Here is a 22349-nt window from a genome sequence, read left to right on the forward strand (position 1 = left end):
GTCAAGAAAGTGGTAGGCATTACTGGATTACTTAACGAACTCCACTGTGATAGAGTATTTAGTGTAAGATTCTAATAACAGTTGAGTTGTAATGTGGCAAATTATTGGTTAATAATGAAATCAGTTCTCAAAACTCCAGGAAACTAAAATATTATGTATGGTAGTGATTGACTTTCTTCTTCCCATCCCATATTTTTTCTTTTCTTCTTATCATTTTTTTTATTTTTACTAAATATAAAGCTCAAACCTACTTCCCTGACATCACACACAGTTAATTATTAACAACATGTCCTTTCGTAGATTAAAATAATCTCAAACCCTTGGTTATTCTGAGGTTTGGTGGAGGACATGACCTAAGGAACTAAAGTTGGATGGAGGCCTTATTTTTAGCCCACCTAGATTCACCCAGCTAGTTAGGGAAACTAGACAAGACCTGCATTTCTTACAGTTTCAATTAAGTACCAGTTCAGCTAACATACTGGCTCTAGGATAACAGACTGCCTCTAGGATTGGCTTTGGAATCACTCCAGAGCCATATTCGCTGAACAGATTTATTAGGGGAGCAAAGGTATGTTATTTCTTTATGTTTCAGATTCCAATAAAAGAGAGAAATGGGGCTGGGGTTGTGGCTCAGTGGTAGAGCGCTTGCCTAGCATGTGTGAGGCCCTGGGTTCGAATCTCAGCACCACATATAAATCAATGAATAAAATAAAGGTCCATCAACATCTAAAATAAATTTTAAAAAAAAGAGAGAGAGAAATGGTCATACAGATAAGAAAGAAAGAAATGAGTAGATTCAGGAATAAGTTGACAGAAAACCTAAGAAAGCATTTCTATTTCTATCATAAGTTCATACTTGAACTTCCGAAATGTGAATGTTTTATTCATGTGATTAGCAAAAAATAAAATTATTACTTTCAATTATACTATGCAATACATTAACCTTTATAGAGTTTAGTTTAATGTGCATTTACCTTATCTACTCCAGCACTCAGGATGAAATTTCCTTTTTTATTCCATTTTAATGCAAATATAGGGCCTTTATGCTGCCCTAAGGTGCTAGCAAGATTACCTAAAATTCAAAATCAAAAACTTTAAAATTACTTCAAACTTTGTAACTCAGATCAAAAATGTTGTAAAAAGAAACACTTCATTTACCATCTTTAGTCCATATTCTGGCAAATCCATCATATGAACCGGTTGCTAGAAGTGTACCTTCACTCTGTAAGAGAAACACATTTCCTTCAATATATAACCCAGAAAGGCCATTTAATTGTTATTAAAAACAATTCATGTTTAAATTCCTGGTACAGCCTACTCTTAACATTCTCTGCTTAAAAACCTAACAGGGTTATCTGTGAATGCCACCAAAGAAGTATATAACACCCTTCATGCTGTGAAGTTAGTGTTCTCTCTAAGCTTTATACTCAATCTGAACAAAGACAGTAACTACTATGGGGCAGAATGGTCAGTGTTTTTCTCATGCATGTCCAAAGGTCTGCTGCGATCGATCTTATATGTACATGACTAAGACGGAGGCAGGGAGGAGGATTGGGAAGGACATCAAGATTGCGAAGTTTACAACGATTTAAGAGAAAAATCAAAATCTTCCAAAATATTTAAGTAAAACTGGAACTTTTTGTGACTCCTCCTTTAAATCCTTTACTGTCTAAACAAGGTATGTATTCCGAACAATACTGCTGTTTCAAATTATTAGAACACTGTTTCTTTTCTTTGTTAATAACTTCCCACTATGAGATATTTACTAATCAAAGAGCAACAAAAGGAAAACACTCAGAGTGTGCAGGCTATACAATTGCCGAGGAGTACCTTACCATGAAGAAAAATCCATATAAAATTTCCTTGCTGTGTCTTGCCTTGATGGTTTAATAGTAAAAGTGCACTGAAGACTATTGCAGGGAAGGGAAAATACTACTGGACATACAGAAACCCTGCCTTCCTTAGCAACTTCTTGATGTTTCTCATAAGGATATTCAAAACAAGATTGCCTATTTCAGACCCCCCAAGCCACTGAGCAGTAGGGAAAGTGACAAGTGGAGTTCTGCTAGCATCTGGAACCCTCGGGTTCTATCTGAGGAAGTGGAGCCACACTGAAGCCAAAAGTAAAAATGTCAAGTTTCCTTTAAACTACAGGTTCCCAAATGTTTTCATTCTTGGACCATTCAGCCAAGAAAATATATTATTTTTTCCTTTTTGAAAAGCCCACACTTTATAAAACTATAATTTACAGTTCAGAATCACCAAGCTGAACAAATGAATATTCATTAACCATCCTTTTTAGTGTAAACCGAAAATTTCATTAAACTGACATAATCACTGGGTCACATAAACAAAAGAAGTTTTAGGGGCTTTTACCTAAAATAAAATGAGGAGCAAAAAGATAATTCTTAGTTTTAATGCTATAACAAAAATAATAGCAATGTGCTAAACAATTTTGAATTTTTATAACTGTCAATATATACTTTATAGCAGAAAAACGGTAAAGACATTACTGAAAATTTTGGATTTGAACGTTAAAAAAGTCTAGCCATGGGTTTTGGAAGAATCCCACAGAAACTGAGATCTTTAGCTAGAATAATCTTTTTTTGATTAATTTTTTTAAATTTACATATGACAGCAGAATGCATTAAAATTCTTATTACATATATAGAACACAATTTTTCATACATCTCTAGTTGGATACAAAGCATATTCACACCAATTTGTGTCTTCATACATGTACTTTGGATAGTAATGACTATAACATTCCACCATCATTTCTAACCTCATGCCTCCTCCCTTTCCCTCCCACCCCTCAGCCCTATTTAGAGTTCGTCTACAGAATAATCATTTTTTAAAGATAGATCTCATTCCGGAGATATGAGATCAGGGCCAGGTGTGGTGGCACATGCTCAGGAGGCTAAGGCAAGAGGACTGCAGGTTCAAGACCAGACTCAGCAACTTAGTGAGGACATAAGCTACTCAGTAAGACCCTGTCTCTAAATGAAATATAAAAAGGGCTAGGGATGTAACTCAGTGCTTAAACGCCCTCAGGTTCAATCCCTGGTATCAAAACAAAACAAAAAAACATCACAAAGATTTGGAAGATTCCCCACCTCCCGACTTTGCTGGGGATCAAACCTAGGGCCTCACAGATGCCACTCTACCACTGAACCACATCAATAGCCCTAGGAGATTCTTTGGAGAGCCCCAAAAAATACAGAGTCCAGAGGAAGAAAGGATGCTTACTTACAGAGGAAAAGACTCCTGATCATGAGAGGGGTTGTACAGGTAACAAATATTTTTGATACTGAAAGACTAAAGATGTATCAATAATGAAATCTCACACTATGGTAAGCCAGGGTAGCCAAGTAATCCTAAAAAATTCTGAATCATATAGAGAATCAAAGAATTATAAGACTTCTACAGCCGGAATAAACCTTGGAGGTCATCTGGACTATTGATCAGTAAAAGAGAGTTAGCAATAAAATTTTTTATCAATTCAGGGCTGGGGTCGTGGCTCAGAGAAAGAGTGCTTGCCTACCATGAATGAGGCCCTGGGTTCGATCCTCAGCACCACATAAAAAAAAAAAAAAATGTATTGTGTCCATCTACAACTAAAAAATAAATGTTTAAAAAAATTATCAATTCATAGTATAATGAGAAATGTAAAATGTTTTTCTACACATATTCCAACAAACAACTCAATTGTTGGGGTTTTATTAAGTTATGCTAAGGATTTTCATCAATTACACATTTATCTCAGTATAATTCTCATACTTCTACTTTACAGTCAAGTAACAATTTTATCAAGTTATGCTTTCAGATATACTGAAGAGCTAGGAACCTGAACCCTGGTCTGACTACTGCAGGGCCATTTTTTATTTTTAACACCATATTTCAGTGGGACTCCCACTTGTTACTATTTAATGAAATCCAAAAATATCTGAACAAATAGACAAACCCTATTAGAAATGAGAGGCCAAGTATACTAGAGTAAGTACATCCATCATGAACAGTATGATGATACTCACATTCCAATCTAGAGATGTCACATCTTTGTTGCTTGGAACATCTTGCCCTCCTTCTCGTATACAATGTCTAAGTACTAATTGTGTGGAGCCACTAGTGCTATTTTCACTAAGATTCCATATTCTTGCTGTTGAGTCACCAGACCTACAAAATATGTAATGTATTTTAAATTCAAGAATCCCAGAATCAAAGCAACATATGTATATCCTATTATTAATCAAAACAACATATTTATATTCTATTAATAATATCCTAATAATAGGTATTATTAAAAAATAGACTATTAGGGATTTTTATTTCCATCATTTTCTTCACTGTATGAAAGAAGTGTGATTGCTGCTCATTATACTCAAGGATTGTTTCTATGACCCCCACCACCACAAATACTAAAATCTGTGAATGCTAAAGTCTGTTACATTAAGTGGTGTATTATTTGCATGTACTACATATATCATACTTTCAATCATCTAAGTGCTTAGGATGATGTAAGTGCTATGTAAGCAATTGTTGTTCTGTATTGTTTAGGGAATAATGACAAGAAAAACATCTGTGCATGTTCAGTACATGTAATTTTTACCATAAATTTTCTTCACTGTATAAAGAAAATGATGGAAATAAAGTCCCCCAAGCATTCTTGGAAGTATGAAGTTTAATTAAAGCCTCTAAAATTACTTTTCTTATGAAGGAATAAAAACTTACTGAGGCAAAAATGACAATAAGCAAGCAACACAACACATGTTATCCATTCAGCAATCTACATTAGAAAGGTACTGTAAAATCACTATAAGAAACACACCCTGATGCTAGGAGATCACTAACAGGGTTCCAGGCACAGATAAAAACTTCTGATTCATGGCCCCGTAACACGACTGCTTTATTAGGAGGGATTTCAACATCTCCATCCACTTCCATCATATCAGTATGATTATCTGTATCATGAGGAACAAGTAGAAAACTCCAGTTAGGTAATATGACAACACAAGGGGGGGTGTGGGTACTTAATAAGCAATGTTTTCCTTTTCATAATATACAATGTAACTTTGTTATTGCTATGTCAGGTTAACTTTAACATAACTACACAGTCTTTGTCACATGGAAAATAAATTCCCAACTTAAGTAGGATACTATTTTTTAAAAGTATGTATATGAATACTTTAAAGAAATGAAGGAAGCAAGGATGAGGAAGAAAAGGACTGGAAAAGATAAACCTACACATGGTTAGAATGATAAAATGGTCTGAACTAAATATAATATATAGCAATACTATTCTGTGTTTCTGCCAGTAGGGGCTGCTGATATCATTCTTATAACATTTAGAATCACCTTTATAGCTCACTGTGAGAGCTTTACTTTATTTGTTAATAACTAGCCTTGCAAATTTTATTTACAAATTAAATGCAGATGCAAAAATTCATTTAAAAGCAGAAGAAGGGGTTTTTAAATATTTTTAAAGAAAATAAAAACAATAAAATAAATCTAGCTTTGTGGAGCTTTAAAAAAACAAAACTCTATGATAGAAGTTAGGGCAACAAGCTGGTATAAATGAAACAGTTAAAAGTTATTTCAATTTAGAAGATGGGGCATTTCAAGAAAGCAAAATATTTTCCCTGAAAAGGAGTCTACAAACTTTTAGCTCACTTGCTATAGTATGTGCTCCATTCTCCTCCCCATTTGCTGTGTTTTCTCCATTTTTTGCAGATCCTTGTTGGTTGGTGGCAGCTGCAGCAGCTGCAGCAGCTGCTGCCTGTTGCTGTGCAAGCTTATCTCTATAAGCTTGTTGTCTTGTTTGTACTACATCAGGCATTACGGCATCGATCAGGGACAGAGACTCTATGGGTCGACCATCAAACAAGGTACCATCCTGGATACAGAAAATCATGAGAGGGAAGAAATAAAAGGTACTATTTAGGGTTACTTATATTCAATCAACAGCAGAAATGAAAATCTTCATTTCATGAAAGACATTTTCAGAACTCATGCAAGGAAGAACGGACAGAAGGACACTTTAGGAGACAACTCCAGCTGGCTGTTCAAATTTTTCTTTTCACTTACTTCATGTTGATTAATGCTGGAAAGATGCAGTTGAAATATAAGAGGTCAATGCTGAAAATAAGAACATAGGCCCAGATGGTACAAAGGTTTTTGATTCTAAAATTCTGTTTGTCAAAAAAGACAATCAATATGGAATAGTTATACAATTTTAAGTGGCTTAGTGCCACATTATACAGCCAATCCTCTGTATCTACAAGTCCCAATCTATAGAGTCAAACAACTGTGGATAGAAAATATTTATGGTAAAAATTACATGTACTGAACATGCAGACGTTTTTCTTGTCATTATTCCCTAAACAATACAGAACAACAATTGCTGATTGAAAGTATGATATATGTAGTACATGCAAATAATACACCACTTAATGTAACAGACTTTGGCATTCACAGATTTTGGTATTTGTGGTGGTGGGGGTCATAGAAACAATCCTTGAGAATAATGAGCAGCAATCACACTTCTTTAAGAAACTAAAAACTTTTAAAATATTTTTGGCTGGAAAATAAAGTTCCTTGTGATTTTATTAAAATATTAAAGCAGAAATAGGCTTCAGATATCATGCCATATAATCATCTCATTTTATTAATGCTGAAATGAAAGCACAGTAAGATTTAAAGACTTTATAGAGTTAGTCAATGGCAGCTGGGATCCCTTAACCCAGTGCTACTCAAAATACTACCCAAGTACCAACAGCAAGGCCATCACCTGGTAGCTTATATGAAATGTTGATTTAGGTCTAGAGGTGGAGGGTAGTTCAGCAGCAAAGCACTTGCCTATTCAATAATCCCCAGCATCAGGGGAAAAAAACAAAGAATCAAAGCTAAAGAATCAAATCTCTGAGGGCAGGCTCAACAATCAGGGACCAACAAGCTCTCCAGTTAAGTCTTCGCTGCTCTGATGTTTGAGAAGTTCCATCAGTAATATAGGCTAGTGCTCTCTGTTTTATGAAATTGCTATAATTTCCAATGCTCCACTTTATTAACATTAGGAAGTTCATAATTAATAAAATTCTCCAGTGAGCACAAAGAGAGACACAGTAACTCGCAGCAAGTAAGAAACAGAAACAATGCAAATTAGTTAGGAACATGCATATGTGAAGCCTGGTTCACTTACTAGTGAACATGTACTACTGATAATCTATAGTAATGTGATAGAACACGCTGAGTTACAAAAATTCAGCACATTTTTTCTGAATTAGATTATACTGAATTATTCAGAGGAAAAAAACATTTTAACACAAATACAAACTACTTACTAAAACCAACACAGATACAGTGTGGAATATTACGATAAATTCAGACAAAATTTGTTGGCTAAACTGAGATTCCACCTATGGCCAGTGGTGGAACTTGCTTATCACCCTTACAATAAAGCATACTTTGAAAGAGAAAGTGCTAAAAGACAATAAAGACATATTTCAATTAGTACTAATGGATTTTTTAGTCATAGGAATGAGGAAATCCATAAATAATGTAGTATACTATGTATTTAATAAACACAGATACAGAAATCATAAATGTTTCAGGTAAATTTTAGCAAAAGGGGAAAAATTTAATTTCTCAAATGAAAATAAAGAAAAAAACTCCACATGTTCTGACTCCTATCCATGTATGAAAATGTTACCTTAGATCAGAGGTATGCAAACTTCTGTGAAAGCCCAGCTAGTAAATATTAACTTAGACCTCATAGGTCATAGGCTCTGTTACAACTACCAAATTCTATCATAAACAGCCTATACCAGAATAAATGAATGAGTCTGTGTTTTAAAACATTTATATAAAATCAGGGACAGACGGGATTTGCCTCATGCATGCACCACAGTTTGCTGACACCTGAACTAAACAAATTACTTCATATGTGGATCTTAGACAATAGTGTTAAGAGCTGGCTTCAATTATAAATTGCTTCTAAAATCAGGGTATATCCAAACAACATTGAGTTTCCAATTCTCCACCATAAATTTGGTCTCAGTATTTCAATACAATGCTGGTGTGTTAATGAAAATCATTTCCTACTGCTTACTTATAAAAACATATTAAAGAAAATAAGTTACAAATAATAGTCCTTATACCTGTGATCCAACATGCCTTGCCTGAACAATCTAATACAACAGGAATAATACCCTTTCGTTTCTATTAAGCCAAGGAAGTTAAAGTCAGAGACAATGAGAAAACAAACAGACATGACAGCTAATTTAAGAACACATTTAAGGATTAGTATTTGAAATAAGTCTGCCTTACCTCGTTAATACTAACTTCTGCCTCTACATACTGTAGACCTTTCTGGATGATAGAAATCAATGCAGCAGGTGGGACGAGTGCACCATTTATATTAGACTGACTTATATGGCTTTCTATACCAAAGGTAAATGCTGAATGAGAAAACCCTAAAAGCAAAAGAAAAGGTATGAGTATTTATTTTCCTAGTGCCAACAAACTAAATTACATGAATTAAAAGACCTCCACAATCGTTCAAAATTGCATTCCATCATTTAAATTCTAGAATGATAGCTAAGGTCAAGTGTTTTAAACAAACAAATAACAAAAAAAATATATCTAAATATGGTAGCCTTTATGTATTTCCCTTTCTCCTAATTACTTAAAGTACTCTTCAAAATTTCTAGTACTTACTGGATTGCTTGGCTTCAAATTTTCTAAACTTCAGCAGTGATACATAATTTTCCTCAACAAAAGCATCAAGTTTAAAAAGTTAAAAAGGCCTTTGGAAATCATGTGACTTAATTACTTCACTCAGGATAATTGAGACCACAAAAGACTGACACTTAATATTTCCAGTGTATTTAATTTTCTACATACAAATTGTCTAACACCTTTAATATAATGCAGCTTTTTCAAACTACTTCAGAAATAAAAGAGTATAATGAAAGCAAATTTATAAATGAAATTCTAAAATTTAAATTTCTTTATGCATGAGCTGAGTGTTTAAATTATCTACTTTTCATGTGAAATACTTAAAACCAGAATATTCACTTAACAAAAATCTCTTTAGTTAGCCTTATTTTTTATGAAAATCTAGTCCATACTCAGAAGTTCTAGGAAACTAATAGACCCAAAAGGGGTTGCTCTGTTTAACAAAATATTCATCATATTTTATCAGTAAGGGAGCAATTTTATAAGTTTTTGCACACATATATATAGAATATATAGAATTTTAAGAAAGTTCAAACTAAAAAAAGTAAATGAATGAGTTTGGTTCTTAGTTAAACTGACTTAACAATCTAACAGTTTATCCTTGTTTTTCAGTGTTTATACATGGCTTTTTGTATTTTATGCTCCTACTCTTAAGGTTCTTTGTGGAACCTATGAACAGTTTACAATAAACACCATGAGGGTCACAAATAGCATGTAGCTAGGAAATATTTCAATTAGTTCAGATAGTCAAAGCACACCTAAGCTGATATTCCTCAGGGCTCTCTTCTCTCCTTAGAACATCTAACCCTACTACATCCATACATACTGGTAGAGGGAGAGGTAAGAAGTGAAAAGACATTACTTTTAAAAGACCTGGATTTTTTTAACCTCCTGACTTCAACCACAAGCAAAATTATTATGATTAAACACTTCATAGTTTTCGGCTTAATGTGAGTTCATAAAAATGATTTTTAAAAAATACTAATGGGGGGGGGAAGCATCATTTAAAACTGTCTTATCAAGAAACCTACAACTCCTGGAATATGAATAAGTCTCAGATTGCTAGGGTAGAAAGCTAAGACTAGGGACTCAGGAGAATTGGGAGAAGGAATTTGAGATACAGCAATGAAATCCACAAGCAATAAGGCTGGAAACTCCTGTTTTTAATACCCTGCTACATCCTAAATAATTTCTTCAATAAATCATAACTAAGAGGTAGGAAAAGCCAAAAGGCCAAATGGTTCAGAATTTGAAACAACTTAGAGATAGAAGATACCATTCATAGTGAGGGCCTACACAATGTGTCGGCTGCCATTCTCAAGTACAAAATTTATTATGTTTTCATCTGAATCACCAGGTGGGGAAAACAGCCTCTAAGTAAGAGAGTAAGGACTCAAATTCCAACACACGCTACTGTTCCTCTTTAACAAAGTCAGAACATAGACAAGGATAGAGTTAAGGCAGAGAGATAGTGAACACCTGCTCCTGAGTACATCACTGTATTGTGTTCAACTCAGTTTCCTAGAAAGTAGCATTATATAGGCATGAAACATTATATCTTAGCTGTATTAGCAGCAGGGTTTTAAAAGTGTGTTGACTTACATAAGATTCAACAATTACACAAAGTCCATGATTTCTGTATATTCTGTTCATGGGTACCATTTATTCAAAGTTGCTACATTTAGACTCTATTTAATTTGCTTATAATTTAAACTTGAAGTAGTACTCTGCCTATCTGAGAGTTTCAGGAGGAACTGTGCCCACTTCTGGATGGAATGCTGTATACATCTTGATATTATTCCGTCTGTCAGGTCAAGAGAGAAGCCATCTTAGATCCTCATATACATCCCAAGTTACGCAAATGTGTTCAGGATATTCTCAATGGTAACGAAACAATCCTGAAGTAGTCATTAGCATCATTTTGGAACTTCCCATTAATGTTTACCCTAAAGAAGTTCCAGTTAACATGCTCAATTATAATGTTCTCTTTATTTCAGTCAGAGGCAACCTAAAATCATTATGTTCAACACTACTTTTATTCTTCTCTTCCTTAAAAATCCCGCCCCCTTTAGGAAATTCTGTCCTCACTTCATTATACCTGAAAATCATAATCATAAAGTTCCCACCTCTCCTCTGGCCTCTGGCATTCGACCATTTGCCAAGCTCTGTCATTTTACCTCCAAATTCCATTATGTTCAACACTACTTTTATTCTTCTCTTCCTTAAAAATCCCGCCCCCTTTAGGAAATTCTGTCCTCACTTCATTATACCTGAAAATCATAATCATAAAGTTCCCACCTCTCCTCTGGCCTCTGGCATTCGACCATTTGCCAAGCTCTGTCATTTTACCTCCAAATTCCATCACTCTACTGTCTCTTGACCCTCACTCACCTATTCTTTTCTGCCAAAAGAATGTGCAAAATGTTGATGCATAGCAGCTGCCACACTAAATAGCTATTACCTGTGTGTCTATGGTTTATGCACATGTCTGATTACTAGACTGGACTGTCTGAGTAAAAGGGTTTAAGTCTAGTAATCCTTTAATTCTGAGAAACTAGCATATCACCTGGTTTACCAAGTAACTCTATAAACATTTGTTAAATGAGAATGCAATTCTACAATAATGTATTTTGGCATATCTAAAAATCTGTGACTCTAAAAAAGCATATGGCTTAACTCTTCTTTGAAAAAACAATCTACAACTTGAACAAAGTTTATGCCACACACAAAAGAGTCCCCATTTATTTATAAATATGTTTAATGAGAAAAACTTTTTCAGGAACAGCTTTTAATTTACATAGAAGGCAAAAGGGATCATTTAAATGTGTGACCTGATGAAATGCACCATGAAATCTAGTAGCCAGAATATAGCATGTTTCTTTTCAGGAGTAAAAGCAAAATCTGACATGAATAATACCTCTGTAATACTCAATAAGGTAAGTAAGATTTAGGGAATAAGAAGAGAAAATCTAGAGACAATGTGGCTGAAGACCATGAAGTTCAGTACACAATAATAGTTTGTGACAGAGATATAGAGTAGCAGGTATGTGCCTGCATCTGTGTGTAATGTTACACAGGGGATCAAAAAACCATTCTCTGTAGTTTTTGTTCCAGAAAGTGTTTTCCCTCAGATGTTAGAGATCCTGTTCTTGAATGGGAGTCAGTTTTCCAGAACCAGCTACTCTACTCTGCACAGGGAGCACAGAAATAAGAAAATGGACTTTGAAACACCATTGTTATGGAATAGGGTATCTGAACCAGACCAAAAGATTTTTTAAAAGGCAAAGCTTAACTATGAACACAACATAGAGTCCTAATTTGAAGGGGTGGGGTGCAATTTTATTCAAAGTCCTATTAAACTTCAGATAGAAAAGTGTATCCCCAGCGCCTCCAAAGTGGAAAAACTATTTCTAACTCTGCCCTTCAGATCCAGATTTCAGAAAAGGTAAAAAGAAAGTGGGTAAGGGATGTTAAGGGGGACACTAGATATTGAAGAGTTAGGCACAGCACTTACACACTAGATATACAATTTTGTACCCAGTATTGTCCTTCAATATAGGGCTGTAGATGTAACTGTGGTACAGTGCTTGTCTACAATACATAAGGTCCTGGAACTAAATCCCAGCACAGTAGAAAAACAAAGAAAACAGAAACACAAAAAACACTTTATACAAATTCTATTTTCTGAAATAATTTTAATGCTATCATAATATTCAGTCAATAAATATATGTGGCAAAGAATTATTCATACCAATAGTGAGCACCTTTTTCAGTGCTCACTATTTAAAAAGATTCTTGCATCAAACATCTGTATGTATAGGCTTTTGCCATAAATATTTTTTTTCTTTCTCCTTAGGAAAGATTCCCCAAAAGCTGAATGGAACATTAGCATTTTAAAGGGAGTTTCACAATTGCCAAACTGCTTTCAAAAAAGAAATTTCATATATATGTGTGTGTGTGTGTGTGTGTATGTGCGCGCGCGCGCGCGAAAATTTATAATGCCACTAAAATCTATACACTTCCTTATATCCTTGATATACTGGGTATTCTTTTAAAAAATTAAGATTAAACAACTTTGGCAATTATCTCAAAAGACCTTTGTCCTTCATAAGTATGTCAGCAGGAATGAATAGTAGAAATTTTCTGTGTTGACAAAAATGATTATTTAGCTTACAAAACAGGAAAAACTGATTTGGAAGTATAAAAGTACCTTAATTAGTGGCACTTATGATAAGTACTTGCTGTTTACTTTTAATTGAACAAGTATACAACAACTATATATGTCAAATCAAGGTCACTCCACCTTTTATTATAAAGAAAAACTATGTACCTACTTGTACTTCTGTAGGTAGTCATTTACTCATAAAATTTAGAAGGATAATTGAAGGTGAACATATCAGATACCGAGTTCTTTTCTCCTGTTCTTCGTGGCTAGCGGCACATTACTGATTAGCAAGTTAACCTAACTCCATCCAATCCGATGTTACAGTCTGCTTATAAATGCCACTGGAAGTGAGGTATGAAGGAAGGAATGATTACCTATCCCAGTTACCTTTATTCAAGTCAAAAAAAACTACACTGTAATTTGCTGACATTTTTTTACTAACCATTAATGGGGCTAATAGATTAATAGCTAAATGAGATAAGTGAATGAATAAGCTATGTGTAATATAGGTGAAGACCTAAACTTTATACATATTATTTTCTGCCTATTTTGATCATGTTTTCTAAGTTGAAAGATAATAACACATGGTTTTGATGTGTGATCTTATAAACAAATATAAGTCGAGTATTTATCTGAAATGCTTGAGACTATGTATGTAACAGACTTTGGATTTTGGAATATTTGTACATATATAATGAGATCTTATGGATGAAATCCAAGTTGATACACAAAATCCTTTTTTTCCTTGGGGGGATGGGGCTAAACAAACAATTGAACCTCAAAGCATACTACCTCTAAATTCCAACCCAAGCCCCTTTTTGTTTTGAAACATGGTCCAACTTGACCAAGCTGGCCTTGAACTTGTGATCCTCCTGCTTCTGTCTCCCAAGCAGCACCACATTCATATGTGTGCCTCATATACAGTCTGAAAGTAATTTTACATAATATTTTTAGCATGCCTGCATTTTTTAAAACACATTTATTTTTTAGTTGTAAGTGGACACAATACCTTTATTTTATTTTATTTCATTTCATTTTATTATGCAGTGTAGAGGATCGAACCCAGGGCCTAACACATGCTAGGCGAGCACTCTTCCTCTCAGCCATGACCCCAGCCCCAGCATGCCGGCATTTTGACTGGTATCATTCACATGAGATCAGATGTGGAATTTTCTACTTGCATTAATTTTACTGGCACTCAAAGTTGCTGGTGTTGAAGCATTTTTTTATTATTATTATTAGTTGTTCAAATCACTACATAGTTCTTGACATATCATATTTCATACATTTGATTCAAGTGGGTTATGAACTCCCATTTTTACCCCGTATACAGATTGCAGAATCACACTGGTTACACATCCACTTTTTTACATACTGCCATACTAGTGTCTGTTATGTTTTTGGGGTTTTTTTAATTTTTATTATTAGTTGTTCAAAAGCATTTTGGATTTCAGATTTTTGGATTAGGGATGCTCAACCTGTTCAACATTTGAGTAATAGTGCCATCTCATAAAAGTGGTGTGGTTGGTGCAAGGCCTATATACTGGATCTTTTTTAAAGTTTAGAAAAGTGAACAATGAAAAGCAGTGAAGTGTAAAAGAAATGAGATGAGCTTTCATCAATTAAATGCTACATATATCATCACCTTCAAATAAACAGTAAATGTATGTGAGATGAATCTCGGTTCTAAAACATTAGAATTTTTTAAAGTAGTGTGAAAATAACTTATTTTAATAATGAAGTCATTTTGTTTTGCCACTTCCAGTTAGTCTTTCAATCATAAGCAGCAACTGTTTCCCTGGCTTCCAATAGTCAAACACATCAATAGAGATGCTATGGAGCTCTTAAACATGTAAGATGATAGTCTAATAAAGAATTCTCCAACTAAATACACAATTTAAGCAAGATTATATTATAGCACATTTGCATATAAAACGACAAAAGGGAGGTTCACAAAAAATTACCAGGAACAATTTCTTCAGAAAAAAATAAACTTTAACTGACAAGAGTCATTGGTGAGGCAAAAGAAGGAAAGGGGATTAGGAAAGAGGGAAATTTTAAAACATCCTACTCTAAGCCTCTAAGGTATTTATCTGCACATAATTGATAAATGTATAAGTTTTGGGGGCAATCAAATTAATGCTAGTGGGCAAACACCAATTAAAGGGAGAATGCTGAATCCAGTCAATCATCTAGTATGACATACAGACAGTACTATATTTCAAATGTTTTCAATTTTCAAGTCATCTCAAAAGGGAAAAAGTGTTTATTTCCTAGGAAATATACACGAATATGGGTCTATTTCATATAAGTGCAGAATGGTAAACACCAATTAATTACCCTAGGTGCACTTTCTAGAGATAAAATTGAGAAAAATTAAAAATCATAACATTAATAAAATCCCAACAATAAATCTACTTTTAATTTGTTTTGATGTGTGAGGAGATGGCTGATTTGTAACAGTGAAGTCCATTAAACATTCAAGGCTGATGATCACAGTGTAATCTTTTTTCTATAAGTAATAAATTTTATGAATGAGGAAAATGATTCTCTGAAAAGGTATGTAATCTGGGGGAAGGAGATGGACTTTTAACATATAATATCTTCTAATACTGATAGTAGTAAAAAAAAAAACAAAAACTTAACACTAAGCTAATTTAGGTAATTTTATTCCCTCGGGAGATAGAAACCACAGTCCAAGATTAAACACGGCAGAGAAGAAATGCTTTAAGATTCTTACTGAAAAATATTACTTCAAAAGCATTTTTGTATCAAAGCAGAACAAAACTTTCACAAGGTGTCTCTGAACCTTGAGAGCCTTTTAGATAATTAGATAGGGGAGGAAATTTTATTTTTCTTATTGGAGTCTTCACCAACCAGATCCTTCAACACCTTTGCACACATTCTTTCTTTGCCTTGACTGCTCCCTTTCTGCAAACCTCCCACCCCAATTCAATCAATGCTCTTTTGTAAGGAAGGAAGCAGTGTTAAGACTCTATAGTTTCTTTTATATTTGCTTTAAATCTTTCAAAAGAAAACAGTTATAACCTGCAAGCAATGTGTCATACTGCTTAAATATTTAATGATTAATTCTCAATAATTATCCCTCATAAGTTATGGTATTAAATACACTACTCCCAAAATAACCCTGAAAAGGAATTCTGGACCAGGTTACTCCAAACTTGAATCAACTGCAAAAATCACCAAATTTATGTATAATCAGGAATCAGAACCAAGAAGGAGCTTTTGGAATACATGACGTGGCAAGCAACCAGATCTACAGAATCTGGTTATGGGTGAGAGTCTGGATTCTTTGTGAACCCTGTCCAGAGTTCACGGAACTATAAAATTCTTAAAACTCTCTACTGCCTCCTGTTTCTTGAGGTAAATTAAAATCTATGTCTCATGGTAACCTTTCTGACAAAAATATGCCTCATTGGTCCCGGTAAACCTTGGTCACAACTACAGATACACCACTCTTAAAGGCAGCTAGCTCCTCTTTAGAAGATAGTTTTGCACTCCAAATCTCAGTGCATGTACGTTTCATACTTTCTACTTCATCTTGAGTAGTTACTAATTATAATTTTTTCCAAGATATTCAGAACATGTTACCTTCCTGGTGTCAACTCTGTTGTCAAGTTTCAACTGTCCTTCAATTAAAACAGACCACTGGCTTTCAAACATTATTACACCTATGAATCATCTTGGGGCTTTGTAAAATGCAGATTCCTGGGCCCCACTCAATGCTTCCTACCTGATTCTGATACAGGTGGTCAGAGGATCAGACTTTAGAACTCTGCTAAAGACTGTTCCTAAATTTATAAATTTTATGTTGTGAACCTATAAAAATTGCCATAAGTCAAAATGTTATCAGCAGAATCTGATTCTACTCCCAATAAATCATAACATAAACAGAAAGGACTGGTGTTTCTATTTTTAGCAATGTGACTTACTAATGTACCTCATTACCAGTACACAGAAACTTTTAAGTTTCTGAAGAATAACAAAAAGCACACCTAATGATGCAGGAAACAATTCTAAAGGATTTAAGATACATATCAGTCCATAATACAATGTTGTTTTAAAAATATACTGTTTGCTTTATTTTTACTGACTTAAAATACCTTAAAACATGGAATTTAGAAGGGGTTTCTCTGAGAACATAAGCAACTTTAAGTATGCTTTTGATAATATTTCATCACTCCAACTCTTTCAGAAATTAAACCAGAATATTATTTTACTGCCCCTTTTTCCTCATTATATATTCTTATAAGAACATAAAATATCAATTTGTAGACTTCCACTTGGAAACAGGAAAATTTGAACACTCATTAACACTCTAACCTCGATTTGCTCTGCTTCACCTCAGCACAAGCTGAATGAACTGCAGAACACTGATGAGCTGTTCAACTGTTTTTGAACTCCAAAACCTTCTATGGTTCAACCTAAATTGCTGCCTTCCTACTATATCAATAAGCTTTTATAATATATTTCCAATCTATCTACCCTTCAGTTGTAAAAGTATTTGTTCAATTTGTGAGACTTTTGTCCAAAAGACTCAAAGCTCTGGCTTAAAGAGGTGGTCAGGTTTAAAAGTAGAAAACAGTGTTATTCTGATCCAATAAACTCTTTTCCACTTTGACCAAAAGTATTTTATATATGTCACATAGAAAATAATCACCAGGTCACTACTTTTTCACTTTATTAGTCATTTTATCTTATTCAAATCAATATTTGGAAGTCTTCGACCTTCCATACCAGTTTAAACAAAACAAGATCTATTAATTTTAAAGATTCATAATAAGTTATTATCTGTTGGTTGGTTACTTCCTTCCCTGAACTTCCTTCTTGGTCCCTGTCTTCTTAGCTATTCATAGAGGAGCAGTGAAGGTTCTTGGGAATAGAAAATATCCACCCAAGAGAAAGACTCAGACCTAGAATACAGATGGGGACATTTTCAGCAAGCAATGGGGTTTAAATCTAAGGCCATGTGGTTCCCCGAAAATAAAAGGACAACTCCCTAAGCCCTATAAGAAGGGCTTTGTATTTTCTCAGTAAAAAATTGCCTAAAAATCCAGTCTAAAAATCAAAACCTAAGAGCTCAATGTCCTAGAAGTTTATATCTCTATTGTATTCCTTCTGTCCTCCCTCACATACAACTAACAAAATTATCTTTTTTATACCACATCTCAATCTACTACTTAAATGCACTTTAAGGTATAAATTCTAAAATTTAATCTCTGGATTAGCAGTTTACATTTTTAACTAAATTATTCCATCTAATGTTAAAAATCTGCACTTATCATTGCAATCTATCTTTATGACTGTCATACACTCCAGCTATACTGAACAGTTTTCCCTCTTCTACTTTTACATTTTTAGCTTGATCCATTCATTTTCCCTTGCAGTAATCCTTCTATTTGCTGCCTAATCTATTAACATATCTAGAAAACTTGGATGATCAGGGATTTAGTTAATATTAATTGCCAATGACTTAATGATCTGTGTTTATAACCATGTCCAATACATTCATCAGAATTCATATTCATGATACATTTAATCAAATGGGATAATACTTAGGATATCATTCTTTAAAAATTACAATTAATTTAACTTTTGAAATGCTAACTGCAATTAGGACCAATAATATTTAACTGAGGACACTGGACATACATTTTCAAACTGATGATATCTGAGTTTATATGTTCCGACTAAACATGTGCAATAATCTTATTTAATAATAAATTATAAAAATGGCCTTTTAACAGAGAAAGACAAACTGGTTGTTACAAATATTTGCCTGAGATAATTCCAACATATTTGAAAGAGTCAGAGAGTTAAACCATGCAGTAAAACAGCTTTAAAATGGCAGTCCAGACATTAAGGAAACATACAAGGTTCAACAGTTTGGACTGATACAAATTTCAAATGCATAAAAGATTATTTTGAGAATATTAAAATAATTTGAGGCCTATTTACTTTATAAAAGTACTCACCTGACTCTTGCAAGTATCTATATACCAAGAAGTTGACCTCATCACTGCTTATACTCATCTTTATTCCCACTTAAACCATGAGGTCACAACACAGGATATAACCCTAAAAATAAAACAAAGTTAATTATTTTCTCAGTAAAATATTGTTAAACAAATTGTAAACAATGTTGTAAAAACCATTTGATTTTTATTAAATGATTTAAAATGAGGTTCTATATTGCCTAATAATAATCCCTAAAAAAGTTACTTCCATAGTTAACAAATTATTACATGATCAAAACATGGCTGCTGCTATTTTTCTGCAAGGCAACATCAGCAAAATTTATAAAGAGGGCTTCAACATAATATTTTAATGATATCAAATAACTTTTTTATATTATTTTTTCCTTTACTCTCCTTAAGTAGAAAAACAGTAAATTGTTAAAATCAAGAATATTACTTATTTAGGAAAAGATATTTTGAAAACACGGGGTAGGGGAAAACAACAAGTCATCTACTCTGGCTTTGTCTACATAATTTGGCAGAATTTGACATCTCCATTCTGAACATTTATGTAATGTTCAAGTCTCAACGGTTTGAAAATTTGTATGAGGCAGAGAAGCTGAGGAAAAATTTCCTAAAATCCAAATAATACTCTTACTGGATATATAAAAATCTTGAACACAGAATGGGTAAAAGACATGACTTAAGTGTATCTAGTTAAACTTATCCATTTTTTTTATCACAGAAATAATTTAAAGAAGAGGTCAACAAACTTTTCTGTAAAGAGCCAGACAGTTAAATAATTTGTTCGATTTTGCCAACCATACGGTCTGTCACAACTACTCAATTCTGCCGTATGTTGCAAAAGCAGCAACATGTAAACAAATGAGTGTGGCTGTGTTCCAATAAATCTTTATTTATGGACACTGCAATTCAAATTTCATGATAATTGCTGTGTCATAAAATATTAGCATTCTTTTGATTCTCACCACCCAAGCACTTAAAATGTAAGAACCTTTCTCTGCTTGTAGACCTTAAGGGTAGTAGACTGGATATGACCCACAGACAGTACCTAACACTATGGACTTAATGATAACAACTGTCTCACTATGCCATGGGTCTTTCTAAGATGCACAGGCTTCTAGTGAATCATGCTTTAAAGAATGCTAAACTGAAGGTAAGGAAGGAAATCCCTGCAGAGTTGCACCAGAACATTTAAACATTATCAATCACACAGTGCAAGGAGAGTGGCCCTATGGTTCTGCTCCCATGATCCAGGAAGGTCAAATGTACAATTACTCATATTACTTTGGAGTGATGTCCAAACAAGTGCTGATTAAATGTGTTAGATAACAAGGAAACACTACAAAAATAATGCACTGAGCATTTTATTTAGATCTTTTTAATGCATTTACTCAAAACTATAGTTGAGCACTTTGAATGGTACAATGACAGGTCTTGAAAATATAAATAAAAAGGGTAGACTAGTGACACACCTTTATGCCCTAAAAAGTTGTTGGGAAGAAAAGACAATTAGTTAACTACAGGTTGGGTAAGAAAAAGTAAAGCAAATTGAGATCAGACAGAACCTAAGGTTGAGGGTAGAAGTAGGCAAAGAATGTAAAATGTAGGTACCTTACAAGCTTCTTTAAGAGGCATATTGGTGGATAAGTTTTCTTTTTAATTCAAAATATCTGAAATATATCTATTTATTCCCATTTATGTGCATACTACTACTTATTATTTTGAATGTTAAGGAAAATGAAGAATAATATTTCCATTTATAGATTATGTGCTATATAATACATACATGGCTATCTAGTCCTTACACAATATTTATTATCTTCCTCATTTTAATATAACAATAACATGAGTACATGTGTATGGAAATGTTATTAAATTGATGAATTCCATGGTGGGGGGGGACACCAAAATAAATACAAAGAATTCTTAGCACTAGAGAGTCCTGTTGCTAATTTCAAGACATAATGTATATTGTCAAGTCCCATGTTCAGTGCAGACTATCACTGTACAGTTTATATGAAAAATGATATAAATAAATGACAAAACAAAATGATCAGCCAGCCTCTACTATCACATACTATTCCCACTTTTAGATACAGAATAATCTACTAAAATTATTTTGTTTGCTGTGTATGTGTTTTCAATCTACTGTGAAGCAATCACAGTAGGTTGATAAAAACAGGTCATCTGTGGCCAGGCTGCTCACTGGGTTATCACAGCCAATTTGGTCAAACTTGTTGAAACCAAGACACAATGTGATAATACCACCTACATTAATATGGCAGGGCCTATTATTATTATTATTATTGGGGGGGATGGTACTGGGGATCAAATGAAAGGGTGCACTACCACTGAGCTATAACATTCCCAGGATGGCCTCCAACTTATGATCCTCCTGCCTCAGACTCCCAAATGGCTAGAATGACAGTCATGATCCACCCCATACAGCTCTAGAATTGTGCCTTTTAACTATAAAATCACAGTAAACAAGGGGTGTGTGTGTGTGTGTATTAAATCATTTCAGAATGTAAACAAACCCTGGTCACAGAAGTCATTAAGTTAAAATGAGGCCATGTGGGTAAACCCTAATTCAATGTGACTGGTGCCCTTATAAAAGAGTCCCCCAGGGAGACATGCACACAAAGGAAAGGTCATGTAAGGACATAGAAGGCATCCACTTCTGAGCAAGGAGAGAGTCTTCAGAACAAACCATTCCTGATAACAACTTTATCTTGAATATATAGCCTCCAGAATTGTGGGGAAAAAATAGATTTTTGTAGTTCTGGCCATCCGGTCTGCAGTATTTTGTCATGGCAGCCCCAGAAAATCTAAAATATTAATCATCATATATTATATGTTTCCTTCCATAGAGACAGGGGCTCTCTATGTTACCTAGACTAGTTTCAAACTCACATGCTCAAGTGATCCTCCTGCCTCAGGCTCCAGGGTAGCTAGGACTATAGGCACAGGGCAGCATGATGGACTTCATTATCACAAATTCTTAAAAAAAACTCTCCATTTAATCATTTGATACCTTTAAATTTATAAGTTAATTCACAATTGTTAGAATCTACCTTTTAGAAAATAAAGACTACCTTTAAGACGATGAAAGGACATGTTGTATCAATATCCATCATGTTCTGCCCACTAATGTCCCTTTTCCCCTCCCCCCAAAAAAAAAAAATTCTTCAAGACATTACCAAAAAGTGCTTTGTCCTTCACTTCATTTCCCACCTCATTTAAAAGAATTAAAACCCTAATGTTAGGAAACACAACTTTTTTGAGTTTAAAATATCATATGGTGAAGGAAGGTAAATTTTAAGACCAAACTTTAATATCTTCTAAAAGATAGTTTAAAACACAATAAATTAAGTATACTATTAAATGAAATCCTATTTTATTCAGTATTTTTAAATATATTTGTAAACTGTAAAGCAAATACAACATGA

The 22349-nt window shown here is 33.9% G+C and overlaps 1 protein-coding gene across 5 annotated transcripts in view; it reads right to left on the reverse strand.

Moving 5' to 3' along the window:
* The window catches only part of Tbl1xr1 (TBL1X/Y related 1), a 158410-nt gene that overhangs the window by 37359 nt on the left and 98702 nt on the right, over nucleotides 1-22349 (reverse strand). For 3 of the 5 annotated variants that reach the window (XM_026382756.2, XM_026382760.2, XM_077795314.1), the window contains exons 3-9: nucleotides 18895-18997; nucleotides 8323-8468; nucleotides 5671-5893; nucleotides 4829-4961; nucleotides 4035-4176; nucleotides 1159-1222; nucleotides 975-1072 (exon numbers count right to left, since the gene is read on the reverse strand). In XM_026382756.2, the coding sequence (XP_026238541.1) occupies nucleotides 975-1072; nucleotides 1159-1222; nucleotides 4035-4176; nucleotides 4829-4961; nucleotides 5671-5893; nucleotides 8323-8468; nucleotides 18895-18952 (864 nt within the window). In that variant the 5' untranslated portion in view covers nucleotides 18953-18997. Of the gene's footprint in view, nucleotides 1-974; nucleotides 1073-1158; nucleotides 1223-4034; nucleotides 4177-4828; nucleotides 4962-5670; nucleotides 5894-6084; nucleotides 6138-8322; nucleotides 8469-18894; nucleotides 18998-22349 lie in introns of those variants that run through there. The other 2 variants (XM_026382776.2, XM_026382775.2) reach the window with 2 other exon arrangements.

The sequence above is a fragment of the Urocitellus parryii genome, chromosome 2 (assembly GCF_045843805.1).
Source record: "Urocitellus parryii isolate mUroPar1 chromosome 2, mUroPar1.hap1, whole genome shotgun sequence".
NCBI lineage: Eukaryota > Metazoa > Chordata > Mammalia > Rodentia > Sciuridae > Urocitellus > Urocitellus parryii.